The sequence below is a fragment of the Simochromis diagramma genome, unplaced genomic scaffold (genome assembly GCF_900408965.1).
Source record: "Simochromis diagramma unplaced genomic scaffold, fSimDia1.1 OVJJ01000596.1, whole genome shotgun sequence".
NCBI classification, from domain to species: domain Eukaryota; kingdom Metazoa; phylum Chordata; class Actinopteri; order Cichliformes; family Cichlidae; genus Simochromis; species Simochromis diagramma.
Window position 1 is genome coordinate 21,363,337 of NW_024387245.1, and position 21,780 is coordinate 21,385,116.

The 21,780-nt window shown below is 38.6% G+C and overlaps 2 protein-coding genes across 2 annotated transcripts; both read left to right on the top strand.

The window, feature by feature from the left end:
* The first annotated feature begins 257 nt into the window (after positions 1–257).
* Positions 258–7,384, top strand: LOC120714283 (annexin A1-like). Its single transcript, XM_040000418.1, has 12 exons — positions 258–369; positions 824–923; positions 1,054–1,159; positions 1,370–1,464; positions 2,697–2,810; positions 3,249–3,339; positions 3,552–3,688; positions 4,455–4,548; positions 5,497–5,592; positions 5,896–5,954; positions 6,948–7,070; positions 7,188–7,384. The coding sequence occupies exons 2-12, from the start codon at positions 861–863 to the stop codon at positions 7,242–7,244; spliced, it is 1,035 nt and encodes a 344-aa protein (XP_039856352.1). The 5' UTR covers positions 258–369; positions 824–860; the 3' UTR covers positions 7,245–7,384.
* Positions 7,385–8,543: 1,159 nt separating this feature from the next.
* slc30a5 (solute carrier family 30 member 5) lies at positions 8,544–20,736 on the top strand. Its single transcript, XM_040000417.1, has 16 exons — positions 8,544–9,065; positions 10,510–10,632; positions 10,946–11,012; positions 11,183–11,268; positions 12,739–12,826; positions 13,228–13,315; positions 13,433–13,509; positions 13,689–13,859; positions 13,944–14,232; positions 16,713–16,921; positions 17,951–18,108; positions 18,200–18,329; positions 18,535–18,808; positions 18,889–19,115; positions 19,450–19,578; positions 20,480–20,736. The coding sequence occupies exons 1-16, from the start codon at positions 8,995–8,997 to the stop codon at positions 20,648–20,650; spliced, it is 2,358 nt and encodes a 785-aa protein (XP_039856351.1). The 5' UTR covers positions 8,544–8,994; the 3' UTR covers positions 20,651–20,736.
* The last annotated feature ends 1,044 nt before the right edge of the window (positions 20,737–21,780 follow it).

Consider the following 21,780-nt stretch of genomic DNA (forward strand, 5'->3'; position numbering starts at 1 on the left):
AAAGGTATGGTTAAGTAACATTTTCATGTAGACTACACCTGACAGTATTCCTTGATTGGTATCAACAATGTTGTTTACCTTTAACATTGCCAAGTTAAAGGTATAATTGTCCAAAAAAATCTGTGTGACTGTTTTCAACTATGTGGTTTGATTAAAGTGTAACACGTACAGATTAGTCTGAATTGGAAAGTTGTCCAACCAGTCCCAGAGGCATATGAATCTTTCGCCTCAAAAGAATTTGAGAGGTATGACATGATTGGCTGAACCTCTGCAGGTGAAAATGCACAGTGATGGGTGGAGATGCCGCAGAGTGAGCTCCACAGTGCAGTAGCTACGAGCTAGAGTGCAGGACGGTCTTCAGCAGCACAGGTGAGGGTTTCTTGCTGGATATGTAAACACTTGAACTCCCATTTTCTTATTGTTACGAGGAATTCAAGGTGAGTCAGGATAAATAAAGGGAAAAAGATAACTTAATGACAAACGTTATAATGAGAAGGACAGTTTAGCCACAGAGTGAGGACGGAAATGACAGCAACAGAGTTCAGGAGTTAGATGGCAATTACAGAAATACTGTAAAAGAAGAACAGATATTTTCCAAGTGGCTAAAAACACACAGTGACTAAAATAGAGTATGTATGTATGTGGTAGAGCATTGTGGAGAGTGTGATCTCTGTGATGAGTTGCAGTTTTTGTGGCTCCTCCCTGTGACACACCTGCTGCTAACAATCACAGAAGACTAAACAGAATGAGATTAAAAGGAAGTGTCAGGGTGGTTGCAGAGCTAAATTCCATACCTTTACTCTCTACTCTTTTCTCTTTACAGTTTTGTTCCAGTTTTTGAGTCTCTCATCCAAGCAAAAATGCCATTCTTCGATCGTTTGAAGGACATTTTCTCCCGAAACTCCGATGATGACACTGTCAAAGTGAGTCATATTGTGAGGATATTGCACCCAAGTCTGCTTACTTGAGTATTTGAATTTCATATGAATTTTACTGGCTGGCGAATAAACTTTTTAAAGTCCTTTAAAGTCTGTATTTTGGCTGATCTTTTAGGTGAATGATAAGGATAAACCTATTTATTATGGAACAGTCACTCCATATCCAAACTTCAATGCGAGCGACGACACTGCAATTCTTCGGCGTGCCATTGAAAGTAAAGGTGCGTGTGCACTCTCTCGTTTTAATGTATTATACACGTTATGTTTGTTTTAATTTAGACGATATGAAGTTTAAAGCTGAAATACAGGTCGGAAAAAACGAATGTTTATTGCAATTTTGAATTGGGTGTGAGGTAGTTTGCTTCTTTTGGCTTGGATGATTTTATCATTTTGTGGTGCTTACGGTAAAATGTAACTTGTCATCCCAACAGGAGTGAATGAGGATGCGATCATTGAAGTCCTGGTAAAGCGAAGCAACGAGCAGAGGCAAAGGATCAAAGAAGTCTATGAAACGGAAAATGGGAAGGTGAGTAATTAATTTCTGCCGTATTCAAATCTGTACAGCATGAGGTTGAGAACAGTGGTAGTGTCTGGGAAAATATTACATATAGAAATGCTCAGTGCATCATGGGAATATGTTGACTTCTGGCTCCAAAAATCAAACATGGCGGTCACACCTTACATCTCAGATGCTGTCAGACCAGACATGAAACAGCCTTTACCCTGCCAGCTCCCTAATGGTACAGTCACACTAGAGAAAATGGTTGCTGGAGACTTTGGCATGACCAAAATAACTTGACCATGTTCAATAAACTTGCAGTGTGTTGCCTTTGAAATTGTTGGCAGTAAAAAGGAGTCCATCTGCAATTAGGTGGACGAATGCAGTCAAGTTGGTAGCTGGTGAAAAACCAAACCTGTTGCTTTCTACACAAATTATCTACACACATTCACAGTCCAGCCAGAACCTCATAGATCAGAGACAGAAATTTCTCTACAAATGTTGACGTCATTGCTGCAGGATAAAAGTTTAACTTCAAAATGAGAAAGACACTCAACAACCTTGCTTTTATATAGAAATATATCTGAATCGACTGAGCTGAGGCGACTGTGATTGCAGGAGACAGACTGCCCACCACCAGGCCACTTTCACTTCAAAGTGGTTGTCTAGAGGCTAAAGGGTGTTGAACCCTTGTTATCTTTAACTGAATGCATAACAAGTCAGCAATTACTGAGCAACCATATAACTGAGTCATAATTGGTCTACAAACGCAGTGTTCACATCACAAAAGATAACCTTCATATATTTAATTTAAACTCAAAAGATGCCTCCAAAAGTTCATTCTGTTCATCTGGACGTAGCGTTTTGTGGGAGAAACGTTTTGTCACTCATCCAAGTGACGTCTTCAGTCTCAGCTGACTGCAGGTTTCCCCAATCTTATAAACAGTACATTTGCATAATGACTGAAACAAGCCCACTGAAGGAACAATGGGCTGGGAGGTCAGTTCCTTAATCTTAATTAAGCAAATTCTCATGACCTTAATTGTGTTTATAAGATTTGGGGAAACCTGCAGTCAGCTGAGACTGAAGAAGTCGCTTGGATGAGTGACGAAACGTTTCTCCCACAAAACGCTACGTCCAGATGAACAGAATCAACTTTTGGAGATTTACCTTCCTGGGTGATTGAGAATGCATCAAAACTCAAAAGATGATTACAGTGGACAGTAGTCCTTCAGAAAGATCATCCTTGTGTGTTGCAGAAGCTGACTGACAATTTGAAAGCAGCCTTGACAGGAAATTTGGAGGACATCTGTCTGGCACTACTCATGACACCAGCTCAGAATGATGCCTACCAACTCATGAAAGCCACAAAGGTAGGATCTGTGGTTTATGTACCAAACCTTTGATTGGGGCAATATTACTTCTTTTGTTTTCATTCATAGAGCAGTTTTATAGTTGTTGTTGTTTTGTTGTTGTTTTTTTCAGTTAATTGAGACGTTACATATTTAGATTAAGTTTAGCATTTAGGTTGTGTCATTAGTAACTGAATTAAATTGTGATCACAAAATTGCCAGTTGGTTCAGTATTGGCCAAGAACCCTCCCACTAGCACACTTTTGGTTTGTAGGTCTGGGGTTTGAACTTAAGGGAATTTTTGTGCCACAGTTAAAGAAAACTTAAACATAGATTAGAATAAACAAATTTAAAAAAACAACAAACTACTTACTTGTAATTCTGTTTGAGGGGCCCTTAAATGTTTCTTCTTACTGTTTATAGATTTTATTATTTCTGTTATTTGATTTATTCCCACAGGGTTTGGGCACAGATGAAGAAGTTCTGACTGAGATTTTGGCAACAAGAACAAACCAAGAGATTCAGGAGATCAAGAAGGCCTTCAAACAAGGTGTTATCACAGTCATGTGAAATCACATGGTTGTTGTTTGGGCTTAATGCTGGACTAAGATAGAATTTTATACAACATCTTAGATATCTAGCTGACACTCATAAGTGTCTTCAGTGTCTGTAGCTGCTAGAAAGCTAGACTTATTGTAGTCACATTTGACCATCATATTGTTGTAAACTGATGCTTATTCTGAAATTCTCCCGATTCCTCAGAGTACAAACAAGAGCTGGAAGAAGTTATTAAGAGTGAGACCAGTGGCAACTACACCAAGATCCTCCTGGAATTACTAAGTGGAGGTAGAGATGAGAGCACTCGTGTAGACAATGATCTTGTTTCAAAAGACGCAAAGGTAAAATCACATAAACAAAATCTTAAACTATTTTGCTATATGTTGTCAACAAATTATGTGAGAATATATTTTGAGAACTCTAGTTTAACGGTTCCTATCTGTGGCATTTGGCCAAACATGCGTGTGAACATAATGTAACATTCATAGAGGGTATAAAAGATGGACCTAGCCATTAATTCAAACGAACATGTTGGTGGACATTAGCACACTTGGTTAGCAAGCTACACCCATAAACTGTGCTTTATCTGCTAAGCAACGAACTAGTAAAACGCTGAAATTTCACCCACTAAAGCTGAAACAAAATCTTCTTGGCTATATAGATCAAAGCAGTTTTTTTGTATCAGACTGTTTAGTGTTGTAATTCTAGGGACTTTAACGTGGGAGTCAATGGCTGCCTTTTAGAGTCAGCCTCATGTGGCCACTAGAGGAACTGCAGTTATTTCCATTTAGGTGCTGGCTTCATTTTTCACAGCTGGAATACTCATTAGTCATAATTATGTGGGTAAAAAAAAAAAAAAAAAACTTCAGCCATTTCCTGATACAGTTAGGCACATGATTTTTGGTTGGGTAGGAAATGCTGCATTTATAGGGGTCTGCATATGCATATTAAGTGAAAATATATTAAGTTTGTTGCATGGTGCAACAGTGGCATAGTTGCGAAGAATAAGTCTGACTTTTGGTAAAATACTTGGAATATAAATTATTGAAATTATAAGGAGTATAAGTCTTTATGATTATCATCCAATTTTTTTGTGTGTGTCTGTAGACGCTGCTGAAGTTATGTGAGCAGGGCAGCGGATTCAATGTGTCCACCTTCACTGACTTGATGACCAAGCGCAGCTATCCTCACCTCCGGAAAGGTGAGTTCTTGAAAAGTGTGAACACTTCTTCTTGGTTGGGTTTGACTCATTAGACACAATGCACTTCTGGAAAAACAGGTGGAACCAAACTCTTGCAGGTAGGAGGCAAAACACACCCAGCAGTCTGAGAACAATACAGTTACAGTCAGTCTGGATTTTACAAGAGTTATGAAATCTGTTTACTTTTTATCTGCATATAGGCTCAAAATACATACAAGCTCAAACATATACATACACTCTCACTATCATTTGGTCAAATGTCTCTGAGCAAGTTGTACTTCAACCAGATATTTTTGGTAGCCATCAACAAGCTCCTGACATGATTCTGGCTGGATATTTGACCGTTCTTCTTAACAGAACTGGTAGCGTTTATTTAAACTGGTTTCATCAGTATCATCAGGATTACAGTCAGGGTTTTGGGAAGTCCATTCCAGGAGCTAATCTTGGCCTACTTTATCCATTGCAAAAGCAGTTTTTGAAATGTGATATTTAAAGTGAGGTTGAAGAATTTGGAACTAGTCCTCCTTCTTTTCCCTTCCACTTGCAATGTACATACCATTGGCAGCAAAACAGCCCCAGAGCCTAATGCTACCACCACTATGCTTGACACTTAGTACAGTGTTCTTAGGTTTGAAGGCTCTACTATACTCTTCCATTTGCATAGAGTTGTTTGAACTGATGATCCTGAAATCTTTTGTACAATTGCATAAATTTTCTAATCGAAACTGCTGTTGTGTGAAGTAATGGTGTATTTGTTTTCTCCTTTTTTAAAAAACTTCAGCCTAATGTTTCACTGGTCACTAAAATCTGAATGTTTATGTTTATAAATATTTTAAAACTGCTTTTTCATTTCCTCAGTTGCTAATGAAATATGCTGCATAGCCTTAACAACATATTTGATTTTGGTCTAATAACTCAGAATTACCAGTTTGTCTGTTTACCTGTTAGTATTGGAGACATTTGGCAAACAGACGGATGTCAAATTACCCACAGTGCTGAAAAAGGAGCTGAAAGGAGACACTGAAAATTGTCTCATCGACCTTGGTAAGTTGATGTTTGTCCTCATCAGTTTATGTAGTTTTAATTGTGTTTTCTGTTCAAGGTGGGGGTGGGGTGAGATCAAAGGTCATGTGAGCGATGAAATCAATCCTCTCGCGAGCAGGAAATGTGCATCACATAGCACGTCTTGTGTACATTAAGATCAGGAGAGATTTAAGATTGATTGAGCAGTATAACGTGAAAACAGATTTCCACAGTATGGGCTCTAACACAGCTGTGAGGCAGCGCAGCATCTGGACTCGACTTGAGATCATTTTGTAACTGTTTGTCTCTCTTTGATGTCCATAGCAAAGTATGCCTGGAACACACCAGCTGTCTTTGCCCAGAAGCTTGTTAAGGCTTTGGAGGTATGTGTATAATTTTTTTTCATGTGTGTGTGTTCCTGTCTAGCTATCTTTGTGAGGACCGAAATCTGCATTCTACTATACTTGTGAGAACCAACAGGCACTTATGAGGACACACTCGCCGTTCCTCACAAGTTTGAAGGCCTTTTTGAGGCTCAAAATGTGGTTTTAGTGTCAGGGTTACAATTAGGTTATGGTTAGGTTTAGGGTTAGGCATTCATTTTTAATGGTTAGGGTTACGGTAAGGGGCTAGGGAAACCATTATGTCAATGAAGGTCCTCACTAAGATACCTGTGTGTGTGTGTGTGTGTGTGTGTGTGTGTGTGTGTGTGTGTGTGTGTGTGTGTGTGTGTGTATTCATTCATTCACATAAATGTACATTGATTTATGTATTTTAAAAGGAAGGTTCAAGTCTGTAAGTAATTTCATGTTTTTGGACTAATGTAGTCTGGAAGCTGGATGTTTTTAAACTGTTCAGGCAGTTTGAGATTGAGTACTTCTGCAGTATCTACATTGCAAAACGGATTCACTTACTTCACTTATTTACTTACTTTACTTACTTGTTCCCTCACAAATTAAGTCCTCTTAAAGACTTAAGCTGGTCCACTTATACTAACTTTATATTAAGTATACAATACTTAACAGCATATCAAATAACAGAGCTCTAGTTTGTTTTAAATTTACTTTATATAACCTTAGTTTAACAAGTTACATTTAGAAAATACCACAATGAACGGCTTAGACTTTTGCCTCAGAAAGTTGAGGGTGCTTGTACATACTATTTAGTTGTGTTAGAAGAAAGTGAACCTGTGTCCCATATACTACATAGCTACAGGAACACTGCAAGTTGCTGAAGGAGTCCGTACTCTTGGCCACTGAAAAAAGGTTTCTGATCAGCAGCTAACTCTTAAGTAACTGTTTGGATCTTAACCCCAACATAAAGTCTATATAGCATAAAATCAATAACTGAAGCTTTGCTTTGCTCTGCTCTCACAGAAACCAGGCACTTGTGAGAAAACCCTCAACAGGATACTGGTGAGTCGCTCTGAGGTCGACCTCAAGAAGATCAAGGAGGTATATTGGAACTGTCAACAAAGATCCCTGAATGATGACATAGAGGTAAAAAACAAAACACAAAAAAACCTTGTTGTTATCATGTTGTCTTTAATGATTAAACACTAAAATGACAGTGTACAGTATCTGGAAATTTCAGCTAATAATATCTTTGTTCCATAGAAAGACACCAAGGAGCACTATCGGAAAGTCCTGCTTAGCTTGTGTGGAGCTTTTTGAAATTCATCTGTTACCATTTTACTCTGGAAACCGAGACCAGTTTATTCCACTAAATACTCACAGCTTTAAATCTGAAGTGCATGACTACTCTGTTCTATTGAGATTAAATTTTAATAAAGAAGTTATTCCAGCACCAAGCATTTCATACCGTATTTCTTCTCTTTCTTTTAATGTCCTTTGAAATATAATGTATGAGGAAGTTGTATAAATATGCATTAAAATGATATTTGGTTATTAGAAATACAGAAAATAACATGGGAAATCAAGTATTTTCTATTTAATCTTCAAAGTCAGCAGTAAGGCTTTTTATATTACATAAACTTGTAGCCTCCAGATAACTGACAAAACCATCTAGGGTTAAAATAATGTGTTTGAATTGGTTAATGTCATGCGCTTGTATTTTTTTTAGTGCTTTGAAAACACAAAATGCTTACTATCAAAAATTGTATTCCCAACCCAAATAATGTAGTAAGGAAGCCATTGATACATTTTTAGCAAAATTGGAGCTGCCCCAAGTTACAAATGACCAGAATATGAGACTCATATCAAATATAACTAAAGAAGAAGTTGAACAGGCCATTAAAAGATTAAAGAATGGTGAAATTATTCTAATAATACATAATTAGACCAGCAAAGTAGCAAACAACGATCTTTGGAGTAGTCGGGCATCCTAGCATTGCCAAAAAAAACTGTACTTAAGTGCAACTGTCTAAATCTAGGGTACATTTGGGTATTCCCAGATCCGGTCCTTTTTGGACCACTGATATAGTCATATATGTCATGCATATCTTATTCTTTTTCCTTCCTTTTTGGTACTCTTCCCTTGTATGTGTTTTTGTTGTTGTTGTTTTGCACTGTTGTTTTCGAAAACTTAAAAGTAAAAATTTCAAAACAAGACAAAAACCGAGTCTCCAATGCCAATTTTGAGGCTTCTGTTTGAAAGGACTTACTTAAAGGAAATTTGGTCTGTTTTGCATGTGGCTAAAAAAAATCGCTCATAACACTGCAGATGCAGGATCCGGGAGACAAAACATGAACTCAAAAACTCATTGCTGGAAACCCACGGGAGAAACAAAAACATCCAGAGCAGAAGAAAAACAAATTGCAGAGGAGCACGCGCCATAGGGGGAGGACACGACAAAGGGCAACTTTTTAAAATATATTTTATATGTTTCTCCAGAAAGAAAGAAACAACGAAAATGTTCATAAAACAACTTTCTAAATAAAGTGAAAAACAAACAAACAAATAAAAATATATCTTCTATCCTCATTATCTGCGCAGGCGCAACGCTGACGAGTAATTGCACGTAACGTTTACCGTGTCCGGAAGTGCCGTGGCAACACGGGCAGCTCGGGTGTTTGATTTTCTTTATCCTGTCATTGCGGATTTTCTCGGTTATTACAACCACTTCAGACTCATAACTTTTCAGTATCTTTTTCTGACCACGCGTCCACAAGCTTCTGGGTCAAGTAAACCGTACACCGAGGACGTGACGCCACTGGAAACTTTGGGGGGGAAAGTGGCTAGCTAGCCGGCTAATACGCTAACAAAGCTACCAGCTGATTGTAGTTTACACGTCAGACACTGACGGGAGGATGAATAGAACGCAGAAGAAGCCAGTTTATATTCTCCGGCGGTGAACAGACCGTAGTTTAAGCTGACTCTCCCGCCAGCAGCGATGTAAAGGATGCACAAGTAACAGAAGTAACTCTCGGTGGAGTGGAGCTGGTGGGTTTGGGGAGCTTGAAAATGGAAGAAAAATACAGCAGTAACGTGCTCTCAGGGGGTCAGCTGGGGATGGTCGAAGTGCCCGATTCCAGGTATGTTCTCCTTCCTTCATCAAAAACTCTCAGTTTAAACTGATGTAACTGTTTTCATGTCAAGAATCATTCAAGTCTCATCCATGCATCTGTAGTCCATACGTTAGCGTTTGTGAAGAATTGATTACTCTGTAAATTGTCCACAGCAGTGGAAAAACCACCATTATTATTTCCCATTGCTTGTTGTGTCCGATATTTGCAACCAGACACCATATGTAAGAACACTATAACAAAAAGCCGTCAGATTTGCTTATAAACTAATAGTCATTACATTATTATTAAGCATTATACCTTTATATTTTACTTTATTTTATATATATATATATATATGTATGCACACACACACACACACACACGTATATAGGTATTTGGTATACATATTCAGTAATGGATACAGTGTTATATTTGTACATATATTTATTCTTATAAATCTCAGATTTCCATTGTTATATTTTGCTTTGTTCGTATGTTATTGTATTTTCGCACACCTCTGTTGCTTGTGAAGCTTCCACACAAGAATTTCACTCGCATGTGCTGTACCTGCATATGTGATGTGACAATAAAAGCGATTTGATTTATTAATAAATTAGTATTAATTATGCCCTTAGTCTGAGCTGTATGTTGGTATAAAAACCTTCAGGATTGAATCCAGCCTGCTACGTGTTAGTGGGCATCTAAAAATGATCAGGGGTTGTCTAAGAATCGGTTTATCCAGTCTGTTGTGTCAAGGGCTGTGATGCTGAATCCCCAGCAGACCACAGCACAGTACACTCCATTCACCACAACTAACTGAGAAAATCTTCAAACTCTTCCTTAGGAAATGGAACCCTATTGTTTCCTTCTTCTATACAGCCTCTGTGTTTGACTTCCACTTCATGTTGTTGTAGATGTGGACACATGGTTACTTGTTACTCCTCCACCACATCAACATCTTGTCCCAGGATAGGCACAACATCAGTTGTTCACCATCTGTCTGGTCTTATTCCCATTCAGAAGCCGATCATTCCTCCTCCTAGATCACTCCACAAAAGCATTCAGCTAGCGCTTAGTACTCCTTCTCCTGCCCATGACTAATGAATCCAATCACTGCATAATCTTCAGTGTTTCTGTAGGTGGCATGACCTGTTGTTATGCTGAAAGTCTGAGGTGCAAAAAAGGAACACACACAGACTCTCTTTAAACCCTCAGTGAATTGAAGTTAAATATTTCTGTCCTGGGAGAAGAGGGAAACCTGATGGAAAATGGTAGAAAACAATAGACTAAACTGGAAATATAACACAGAGGTTTTCTATAAGAACGAACAGTTCAGATTTTGTTTCTTGGGGAAGATTATGCCTGTTACTGTATGAAGTTTGCCCATAGCTAGAATCAGTGTAGATGACAGTTGTTTTTGCTCTTATCACACAGCCTGTACTAATGTGTAGCGTGTTCTTTCCTTGTGCAGGTTAACCGGGTACATTGTTCTACTGGTCATCTCGAAGGTCCTCAAAGCTCTTGGGATCTTTGAGTCATACGATATCCTAAAAGTGGTTCACATAGTTCAGTTCATCTTCATACTGAAATTAGGGTAAGTACTCTTTGTGTTTTTATGTATTATTGTTAGTTGGGGCTGCTCTGTAGTGACAAAAATCTTAATTACAGTTATTCTGGCCAATTTTTGTTGACTTTGCAAACTTCACACACTTGCTCGATAAGAGCGATGAATAGATATTTAATGTCCATCATCTCAGCTGAACGTGTTACCGGCTGCAGTGAGTGTGTTTGAGGTTTTTCAGGTGGAGTTAAAGACAAAATGTGATTATTCACCAAGACCTTTTGCTCATTTTGTATTTATAGATGGTGAAAACATGCTGATTCTTTTTTTATTGTTTTGATTTTAGGAGTGCAGTGTTTCTGCTTTTTTTCCAAAAACCTTTTTCATCTGGAAAAGTCATCTCAAAAAGACAGGTTTGTCTGCTTTAAAACCTCTAATCTTTCTGTTCTTTTTATTGTTGTTCATTAGCTTGAACAACTTATATATGTCGTGTTTAAGATGATTCAAGTCTAGCTTTGCAAAAAGAAAAAAAAAACCTTATGCATTGTATTAATTTCTGTTGATGAATCTATTTTCTTTGCAGTGGATAAAGTTGTTAAAGCATGCTGTTTTCAGCTGTGTCATATCCCTCCTGGGCTTCTTCGGCCTAACTCTTTGTGGACCTCTTAGGTAAGAAGTAGTTAAGCAGTAGTTAAATAAAACCAAATGCAGCATTAGAGTTGGAGGAAAACAGTTTAAATCCCTCCCTGAGAGTCCCATTGTGTTTCTTTGGACTAAAAATTGTTGTTTGGGGGTCTCTTAAAAGAAAGAAGAAAGTCAGGTTAGCTACAGGTGCACAAGGACACAACCTTCAGGGAATAGTTGATCAATTTAAATCAGTTAGGGTTGTGGATTTTTAACTGGGAACTATCCAACGATACTTCAAAGATCATCTCACAGTCTCCAACCTAAACTGCTGCATATAGTTATGGCAGACATGATTGCTTTGCCTGGCCGAATTTTCACTAGAATAATTTGACACCTGTCTTTATTTCTTTATATTTGCATGTTTCTTCAGTTAATACAGTAGCATCTCATTTCACACACACACTGTATTTGTTCAACATCTGGCAGTATGTTCCTCTGGTTTTGCCGTTTAATAGTAATTGAGAGCTTCTGGGGCTTTACAGCATTACAGCCCACCAGGTGCGAGTAAAACCCACAAATACATATTTTAAGACCAGAGAAAGTCACATGCACTGTTCCTGCAGTGAGCTACTGTAAAGTGGTATTTTAATGTAGTAGGCAAGTATTTCACTTTACAAACTTATGTTCTTGTATTATATTCAGCTTGTTACATGGCATTTTATTGGCTTTGTACGCTATCCCTACCTCCTACAAGTGTTTATGAGAATATCTGCAGACTAACAATGCAGGAACTCCAGCAACACTTAAAGGTAAATGTGTCTTTCATCAGGGTCATGACCCTGAATGAAGGCCACATGCCGAAACCCGTTGGTCAGTTAATACAGTTGTTCCTCTTTAGAATAGAATAGAATAGAATAGAATTCAACTTTATTGTCATTGCACATGCACAGGTACAGGGCAACGAAATGCAGTTTGCATCCATCCAGAAGTGCTTTAGTGATATAGATATATTACAATATATATTAGCAATAATATAGATATGTGAGTATATTAGAGAAATGGGTCTATTATGGTATGTTATAATGTACACGGTATGAAGTATGTTGTGAATATTCTATAACTATAAGTATGTACAGGCTGTAGTGAGTACAAGCTATGTACAGAATATGGACAGGATATAAATATGAAAAACTATACAGGATATGAAATAAATAACTTTACAGAATCTGAGATATACAGCTATACAGAAATGGGAACTATGCAAGTTGTAAACAGTTGTAGGATTAAAGATTATCGAATGTACAGAATGATTATTTACACAGAGCTATACAGTAGTGCAGTTAAGATAAGTGAGGGTGTAGACCTTTGAGTGTTGCTGGAGTTCCTGCATTGTTAGTTTCTTATCCTCTTCTTGCACCTTGGAAGTAGGTGAAGTTGTGCCAGAAATTTTTGTCAATATCTGCAGACTCACAGCTGTATTCAGGTATATTATTAAAATTGTGTCTTTCACAGAACGTTGTTGCTGTTTGAGCACAGTGACGTTGTGGTCATTGCTCTTCTTGGGGTTCTCTTCACAAACTCAGGAGGAGGGCCATCAAAGGTAGGAGGCCATAAATTCACATGGCAGAAACTGCTTTTAGTGTCGGTGTGATCGTGGTTATATGACATGAGCGCTTTATCTCTGTAACATGTTTTTGTGTTTCATTTCCTGATGTTTGAAAAGTACAGGTAATGTTTGTATTTATTTGTGCGAAGGAAACAAATCTTCATTATAAATATAAACTGAAATTATAAACTGAAACATAACTGACCGATTACAAGCTGCTTCTCTCCTCCATATGCAGTTTAAGAACTGGTATTATAGAGCAGGCAAAGAGGCACAAAATTGGAGAATAATAATAGCTAAAACACTCATTATTTTGAAAAAGGTAAATGATTGAACTCTCTGTGTTAAATGTTTATAATGTGCATTTCTGTTTACTTTGCTGTGACTTTGTGCAGACTAGAGGTGCTGCTTTCTTCATCATCGCTGTGATCTGCCTGCTCCTCTTTGACAACGATGATCTCATGGCAAAGATGGCCGAGCACCGTATCCTTTGAGCCGACACTTTAGTCTATTGTCAGTGTTTGTTAGTTTATGTGTTTGTGTTGCGTTGTTACGCCTCTGTCCTTTACTGCATTTGCCTTGATTCCCCCTCATAACCAGCTGAGGGACACCATGACAGTGCTCTCACTCACTTCCTGTATACTGTGATTTCATTTTTAGGGGTAGCAGATCACAAAGTGAGTAAAGCTTATTCCCTACCTTCTTGTTTTTTCTTTCTAAATATTGGCTTTCCAATAATTAAATTCAGTTTATATACAGCAGAAGAAAGGGAGTCTGTGCTCTTTCTGTCTGGTTCAGTTCCTTATTGATATATATATTTATGTTTATGGTAATGTGTACTTGTACTTCCTGTCAGGGTGGTGTTGTGCTGCTGGTGGCATCCCTATGTCTGAAGGTTGGATTCCACACGGCCTCCAGGAAGTTGTCAGTGGAGATCGGCGGTGCCAAACGTCTCTATGCCCTCGACAACCTGGTTTCTGCCATGGTGCTGCTGCCCTGGGTTATAGTACTTTCTGCGACCACAGAAGTACGTGCACCAGATCACATGATAAAACGTGTTTGTTGTTCAGCTAGCCGTGTTGTAAACGGATGAATCTCATCTTAACCCCAGAGCAAAGTGGAGTCGTGGTCCTCTCTCGTCCTGCCTTTCGGGATGATCATCTTCTCCGTCACGATCCTGGAGTTTTACGTCGAGGCCATCTGCAGCACCAAGATGGAGACGCCGAGGTGCGCCCGTTATGGCGCCTTGGCCCTCTTCTTCAGCGCATTGCTGCTGGCAAACTTCTGGACTCACCCGCTGACTGACCAGCTGCGCTCCATCAGCAAACCAGCGCACCACGGCAGCACAGAGCACGTGCTCTCTGGTGGAGTGCTGGTTAGCGCCATCTTCTTCATTATGTGTGAGTAACGGCTCTGCGATACCTAGTTAATTTGTTTTACCTGCCTTTTTAATCATATTTTGCATTTAACAGTTAAAGTTAAATGGGGAGAAAGACTTCAAACACCAAAACAAGAATTAATTAAAAATTAAGTGACACTGCCTACAGAAAACAGGCATTTTAGGAAATGCATGATGGGATTTGAAAAAATGAAGTGAACACCTCTCAGGAAGTGCTACACAAAAACGAAGGCCTATTGTAGAAATTTGTTGCATGGCAACATTTAGTAAAATGTAGCAACATCTGAGAAAACGCAGTCACAAAACCAGATATGCCACCTCGACATTTAATACAACGCAGCTCCGACTTTTCAGAATCCACTCTTCTTTACATCCTTTAAAACTCAGGCAGGGACTAACCTGAAATTGATATGGAAACAAAACATTACATCTGTCTTACTCGAGGGATTTTTGTTCTGTCTGTTCAAATACAAAAAAACATTGCCCCTGCCTTTCACTTAAAGTGAAAGGGTTTCTGAAACAGCGGGTTTTAATTATTTATTTTGGTCAAAACCTGGTCTTTAAACTGGGTTTACACCAAAGTTGTTATAGTTAACTAAACCTAAACAAAAGAAACAAATGTGAAAACATATTTTAATTAACTAAAATAAATGAATAAAATTAACTGACACAATTTTGTGGACTTGGGAAAACTAACTAAAATTTAAAACATAGCCTTAGTGTATCTTTTTTTCTTTTGATAAAGATTTTGTTATCAAAACTTGCCGGATGAGGTCTCAATAAAGTCAATAAACAAAATTGTGAGTCAACTGTTTTTAAAAAGTTTTTTTTATTTTTATTGTAATTAGTGCACTGATACATGCCCTTAATACAATAATACTTAAAATAAAGACTAAAACTAACACTGAAATTAATTAAAAACTAGCCAGAAGTAAGCAAACCCATCCTGGACACTAACTAGAACTGAACTGAAAACCGAAAAACTTAATAAAAACTAATTAGAAATGGATAATAATTAGAGATGGACCGATCCGATATTACGTATCGGTATCGGTCCGATACTGACCTAAATTACTGGATCGGATATCAGAGAGAAATAAAAGTGTAATCCGATCCATTAAATATCACAAAAGCAGCTCACAAAACTTGCGACATGGCGTAACTCAGCTCATAACCGTAGCACGTCGGAGCAGTGTGGTCACGTGATAGAGCGGCTGTGGCATGCAAGACCTGTCAGCGGTCTGGTTGAGCATTTGGAGCCTCGCTACCAAACCGGCATTTTATCTCCGAGAAAGTTATCCCCGAGAGAAGTAAAGCAAGTGTGTAAGTTCACCTCTGAATGTTTGTAAAGCATTCCCGCGTTAAGCTTAACAACCGATATATGGAGCGACTGCCTCTCTCTCCCTCCCTCTGCTGCTGCTACTTCAGTCATGAAACTGATCAATGATCAGCTGATCGGTTTTTCTGTCGCAAGTCCATCTCTCTTGTTTGTTTATCGCCCACTTCACGCCAGAAAGAGGAAACCAGCAGCTGAACAACAGCAGCATGTTTAACCTTGATCAGCTGTTGTTAGAATTTGTTTAATATTACTTTCTACTCGAGGATCTTTTTCTACGTAGCTGACGGCTGGTAACTGTGCAGGGGCGGATCTAGCAAAGTTTAGGCAGGGGGGCCGATAGGGCATGAACAGGGAAAAGGGGGCACAAAGACATACTTTTCTTTCTTATTCTCATTTCAAATGTCTAGCTTTTAATAATTAATTATCTGACTCTTACACCCAAAGTTTTAATCTGATGTAAAATGTATAGAAGTCCATTACTGTATATAGTAACTATTAAGTCTAATATACCCTAGTAAGCTATAGTACTTTTTCCTTTGGGAAGGTACGATCTGTGCAGTCTGCAATTCTGTTGAAGAAGGATGTTGAATCTATTTAATTATTCTTGAAAAATAATTTATTTCTGTGCATTTTTTTTCACACTGCATCAAATTAAAGTTGATTATGTCAATTAAGCATCATGAGGTGGAGGGTGGTTCCCTATTTTTTTTTTTTTTTTTTTTTTTTTTTTTTTTTTTTTGCTGGGAGTTTTAGAACCCTATTAGTTAGGTTGCTTACTCTTTAAAATACCAGAATAGGGAGGATGGAGTAGGTTTAACTTTATTAGATTGATCAGTATTGCTGAACCATGAAATATTTTGGGTGCAGTGTATTTTTTGCATACAGGTATAACAGAATAGCTTTAGTGTTTGTTTGTTTGTTTTTAAACTTGAGTATGAACTTATACAAAATGCAGCAAGATATTTAACAAAAGCAGTTTTATTGATTAAAAACACACTATATCGGATTCATATCGGTATCGGCTGATATCCAAATTTATGACATCAGTATCGGACATAAAAAAGTGGTATCGTGCCATCTCTAATAATAATAACAAAAACCCTTGTTTACACCTCTCTCCCTGCCCTCCTCTCTCCCTGCAGCGTCCAATATTCTCTCATCTCCTTCAAAGAAAGGCCAGAAGGGCACCTTGGTGGGTTACTCCCCTGAAGGGACACCTCTCTACAATTTCATGGGTGACGCCCTGCAGCACACATCCCAGTCCCTTCCACGATTCATCAAAGACTCCCTGAAACAGATCCTGGAGGAGTATGACTCCAGACAGATCTTCTACTTCCTGTGTCTCAACCTGGTGTGTAGGAAGTTGCTTCTTTTTTGTTCTGATCTTTCACATTTTAGACCGTCTAATTTCAAAGTAAGAGCTCCGTACCCGAACCCCAATAGCAACAGAAAGCAGAACGCCGATTCTTAGAGGTCCAAAAACGGATCAGCGTATACAGGAGAAATGAAGGGAAAAACACATGCCTGAGCTTACAGTCTTTTAACCCTCTCAAGGCAGGCGTTGCAGATTTGCAGCAAGTAAAAGCTAACAACCTGATTACCCCACATACATATGTTATGAGGTTTTTCTTTTACTCAGAAGTACCACTGCAGGTATTCTTTTGTGCATTAGCAACAGAAACTTAATTTGAGCCTGAGAGGGTTAATATCAGCTGTTTAATAGGATCAGATCTACATCTCACTGACATTTGTGCCTGGTAATGAGGTTTCCTGCTAAAATGAATCTTAGTAATAAAGATCATAGCTGCCATTGAGGATAGAAAATATGTCATAAAGGGTTCAATGACCTGAGGAGCAGTCTAACATTATACAGTTGCAGGCTTCTAAAAGCTCATATTTTACATATTTTACCTTTTACAAACCTATTCAAAGAAACACTCATGCCAGCATCAATGAAATTCCACATTTCTTAACTTTTAATGATCCTGATTCTTATACTGTGCTTATATTTTGAATGGATAGTCTTTTAATGAGGGATGGGTGTGTATGCATATTTGATTTGTGCCTGTTTCTTAAAAAAAAAAAAAACTAAGTATAACAGGTGGAATAAATGAAATGCACAAGTTAATAAGCAAACAATAAAATCTACACTCAGTGAGAACAACGAATTGCCTCTGACTGAACAGAATGTAAAAAAAAAAAAGTAATTTCCAGTTGTCAATTAAATAAAAGAATTAGATAATCACATCTGGAGATCATCTTAAATAATTTAATCTAATACATTAAAGCATTTCAAGCTGTTGAAAGACTCGCCTGCTGTGTTTAGGCTCACACACTCTGCAGGTATTTCGTAAGATTTTGTTGCTCTGCATTGTTTCAGGCTTTCACCTTTGTGGAACTGTTTTATGGCGTTTGGACCAACAGCCTGGGACTCATCTCTGATGGTTTCCACATGCTGTTTGACTGCTCTGCTTTAGTTCTGGGCCTGTTTGCCGCCCTCATGACCCGCTGGAAAGCCACCAGGATCTTCTCCTACGGGTAAAATCCATCAAGAACTCGTGATCGTAAAAGTGAAGAACATCACCTCCAGCTGGATTCTTAATAAACTGAGTGTTTTGTGGTTTTGCAGGTACGGTCGTGTTGAAATTCTTTCCGGATTCATCAACGGCCTGTTCCTGATGGTCATCGCTTTCTTTGTCTTTGTGGAGTCGGTCACCCGTTTGTTGGATCCTCCCAACATAAACACAGACATGCTGACGGTGAGTAAAAGGATTCCACCACACCATTTGAATATCTTTTTTACCTTTGGTCACTAAAATCACACCTTTTAATATTTCCTGATTGCATCTTGTCAGTTTTGGAGTGATCTTATACAGCTGGATATCACAGCTTATACAGCTGGATATCATAGAGACAATATGAAAGCATTCGTCTGGTTTGAACTCTGTTCATCCTTCTCTGCAGCCCGTGTCTGTTGGAGGCTTACTCGTCAACCTAGTGGGCATCTGCGCTTTCAGTCACGCTCATTCCCATGGCGGCAAAAGCTGCTCGTCACACGAACACGGGCACTCACATCATGGCCACTCCCACAGTGAGCACAGCCACGGAGGCCACGGGCACTCGCACGGAGGCCACGGGCACTCGCACGGAGGCCACGGGCATGGCGGCCACGGGCATGGCGGCCACGGGGGACACGGGCACTCCCACGGCTCTGGAGGCATGAATGCCAACATGAGAGGTGTGTGTTTGAGAACGTGGTTTGTGGTGAGAAACATAAAGCTAGATAAAGTCATGATTTATTGATTTATTTTTCTCCAGGTGTCTTTCTCCATGTCTTGGCCGACACCTTGGGCAGCGTTGGCGTGATCATCTCCACCATCCTCATCCGGCAGTTCGGCTGGTTGATCGCTGACCCCATATGCTCGCTCTTCATTGCCACTCTCATTTTCCTCAGTGTCATCCCTCTGTTGAAGGACGCCTGCGAGGTTCTGCTTCTGCGAACTCCCCCAGAGCATGAGAAGGACCTGAACAATGCGCTGGAAAAGGTGAGGAGATCTAGATGGGGTTGCTCAGCAGACTGTCGTGAAAATTGTTTTCTACGTGCATGAGAGGAAGAGAATCTGTATTGAGAACTGCTTATCTGTTTGCAGGATCAATGAAATTTGGAAAGCTAGTACATAAATAGAGAAAATAATTTACCAGGTTACACTACTTCCTACCTATTTTAACTTTTTAGTTCCTAATTACGGCTTGGACCCTGCTGTGGCTGCGGATTCTGTGTATATATATATATATATATATATAACATTTTTGGACATAAGCAACAGGATAGGAACTTTCAAAAAACATTTTCTGATTTTAATTTTCTTCATGTTTCAGATTGAGAAAATTGAAGGAGTTTTATCGTACAGAGACCCTCATTTCTGGAGGCATTCAGCCAACATGATCGCCGGAACCATCCACCTCCAGGTCATGTCTGACGTGGTAGAGCAGAGGATCATTCAGCAGGTTGGCACAAACTCTAGAATTAGAATTAATACTAATGTTTTACTTTACAGCAATGAATCCTATTGTTTGGCGAATGAATACCAAACATTGTCTTGGCTGTTTGTAATGACACACCTGGGTTATTACTGGGTAGTTACATAATCTATATTAATAAAGCATAAATAAGAAGTACAGTTATATATTTATCCTGTAAAACCTGAACCGTAAAATAATAGCCAGAAAATTCAATTTAAAAAAATGTAGTTTTTATTGACCCTTCTGACAAATTAAAAACCCAAAAAAAGGCTAAATTAAATGTCAGTTTGCATATATGAGTTTTAATTTGTATAATTATTCCAACACTAGGCATTTTTGTACAGTTCATTGCTCAAATTCACTGCATGTGTCAGATTGTAAACATCAGATTATTACAGGGGGGAAAAAATCACACTGTCTCAAAACCTCAAGCATCAAATCTATTAAACCTGGTGTTATAAGGTTAAAAAGTTCAGTTTGGACAATATTTAGTGACTAAAAAGTAAAAAATAAATGTAGTGGAGGAAAAAAGAATCAAAGTCTTCTTTGCTTCCGGTTTTGATTTCTCCTCCTATACCAGCACTGGTATACTGCAAGAACAAAAGAAAAAAACATCTAAACATTAATTTAAGAATTTAGATTCCATTAGAGCATCTAAAGCTTCAAAAAGCACCCATATGGGGGCATTAATACTATATTTTCTCTCACTCACATGCTGCTCTTTTTTTCTGTGTTGTCTTCAGTTAATTTCTTAGAATATCTTCATGCACATTTATTTACTATTAAATATTTAAATGTAAAAAAAAAAAAGGTTTTACAGGTACATTTAGGCTAGATTGTTGGCGCTGAGGATTTTTATGGTGGACTGTAATTCTGGTTTCAACAGGTGACCGCCATTTTGAAAGAAGCCGGGGTGAACAATTTGTCAGTGCAGGTGGAGAAGGAGGCATACTTCCAGCACATGTCAGGACTCAGCACCGGGTTTCACGAAGTTCTGGCGATGACGCAGCAGATGGAGTCCATGAAGTACCTGAACGACGGGACATGCATCATGTAGACCAAAAGAAACGCTAACAAGTCTGTTTTCATTGATATGTACAGTGTACGTATGTGGTTTAAATAAATCTGAATATATTGGTTTTATTTTGCTGTCGTCTTTATTTACCCAATGTCACAATTCAGGTTCCTTGTACTAAAGACTCACAGCACACCAGAGAGGCTATGGGATTGGTTTATTATGTCAAACCACAATTATAACCATATGAATGATGGCAGACACTCTGTCTTCAAGTAAACTGACATGTTAGCTTTATTCTAAAAGGAAAAAAATGAAACCCAATCAGACTCTAAAGATAATCTAGGTTTGTTAGTCCGATTGGCTTGAAAGTGATGTAGGCTTTTGTATTCATACCCTAGATGCAGCTAATAAAAGTCTCAGACAAATTAGAATTTCCGTGACCTTGAAGTCAAGGTCAGAGGTCAAGTTTTCTAACTATCTTCTGAATCGATAACTCAAGAAGGAAAAATTGATACCATAGATGTTTGGCTCGATTCAGCTTTGAAAAGACTAAAAAACTGGAATTTTGGGAAGGATTCTTGCAGGATTGGGTGAACATTATGTGCACACGTCAGGTTAACATGGAAAAACTGGGGAACATTGTCTCGATCTTATCAAAAACAATAACAAACTACTCTGGAGCAATGTTCCCTCTAAGCTGCGCGCGTGCGCAATTGCGCACTGCTGGCACGGTCTCTGCGCACAGAAAATCTGCGTTGCGCACAAATAAAAAATCTAACCTGAATTGAAATTAAAATTAAAACTTTAACAATTCTGTTTTGCAGTGTTAGTCAGGTGAATGACTGGCTGCTCCCGTATGGGATTAGAACGATGCCACCTTATCCCATAGTCCAGCCAATAATGCGATTCACATATGCAGCTAATCAACGTCGCTGACAGGCTATGACAGCTTATGTGCTGACACAGGTGTTTTAGCTAGCAAAGCAACGTGGCTGATGTGGAGTGAAGCCACGTTAATGACAACGTGTACAACCATTGGAGATGTGAGCAGGACAGACGGAAAAAGTGTGGACTTTATACCTGTTTTTAAATTGTGTTGATAGGCCACGTAAAACCAGAGTTATGATAAAAAATATCTGCAATGTTTGGTTTTCTTTTTGAATACTATC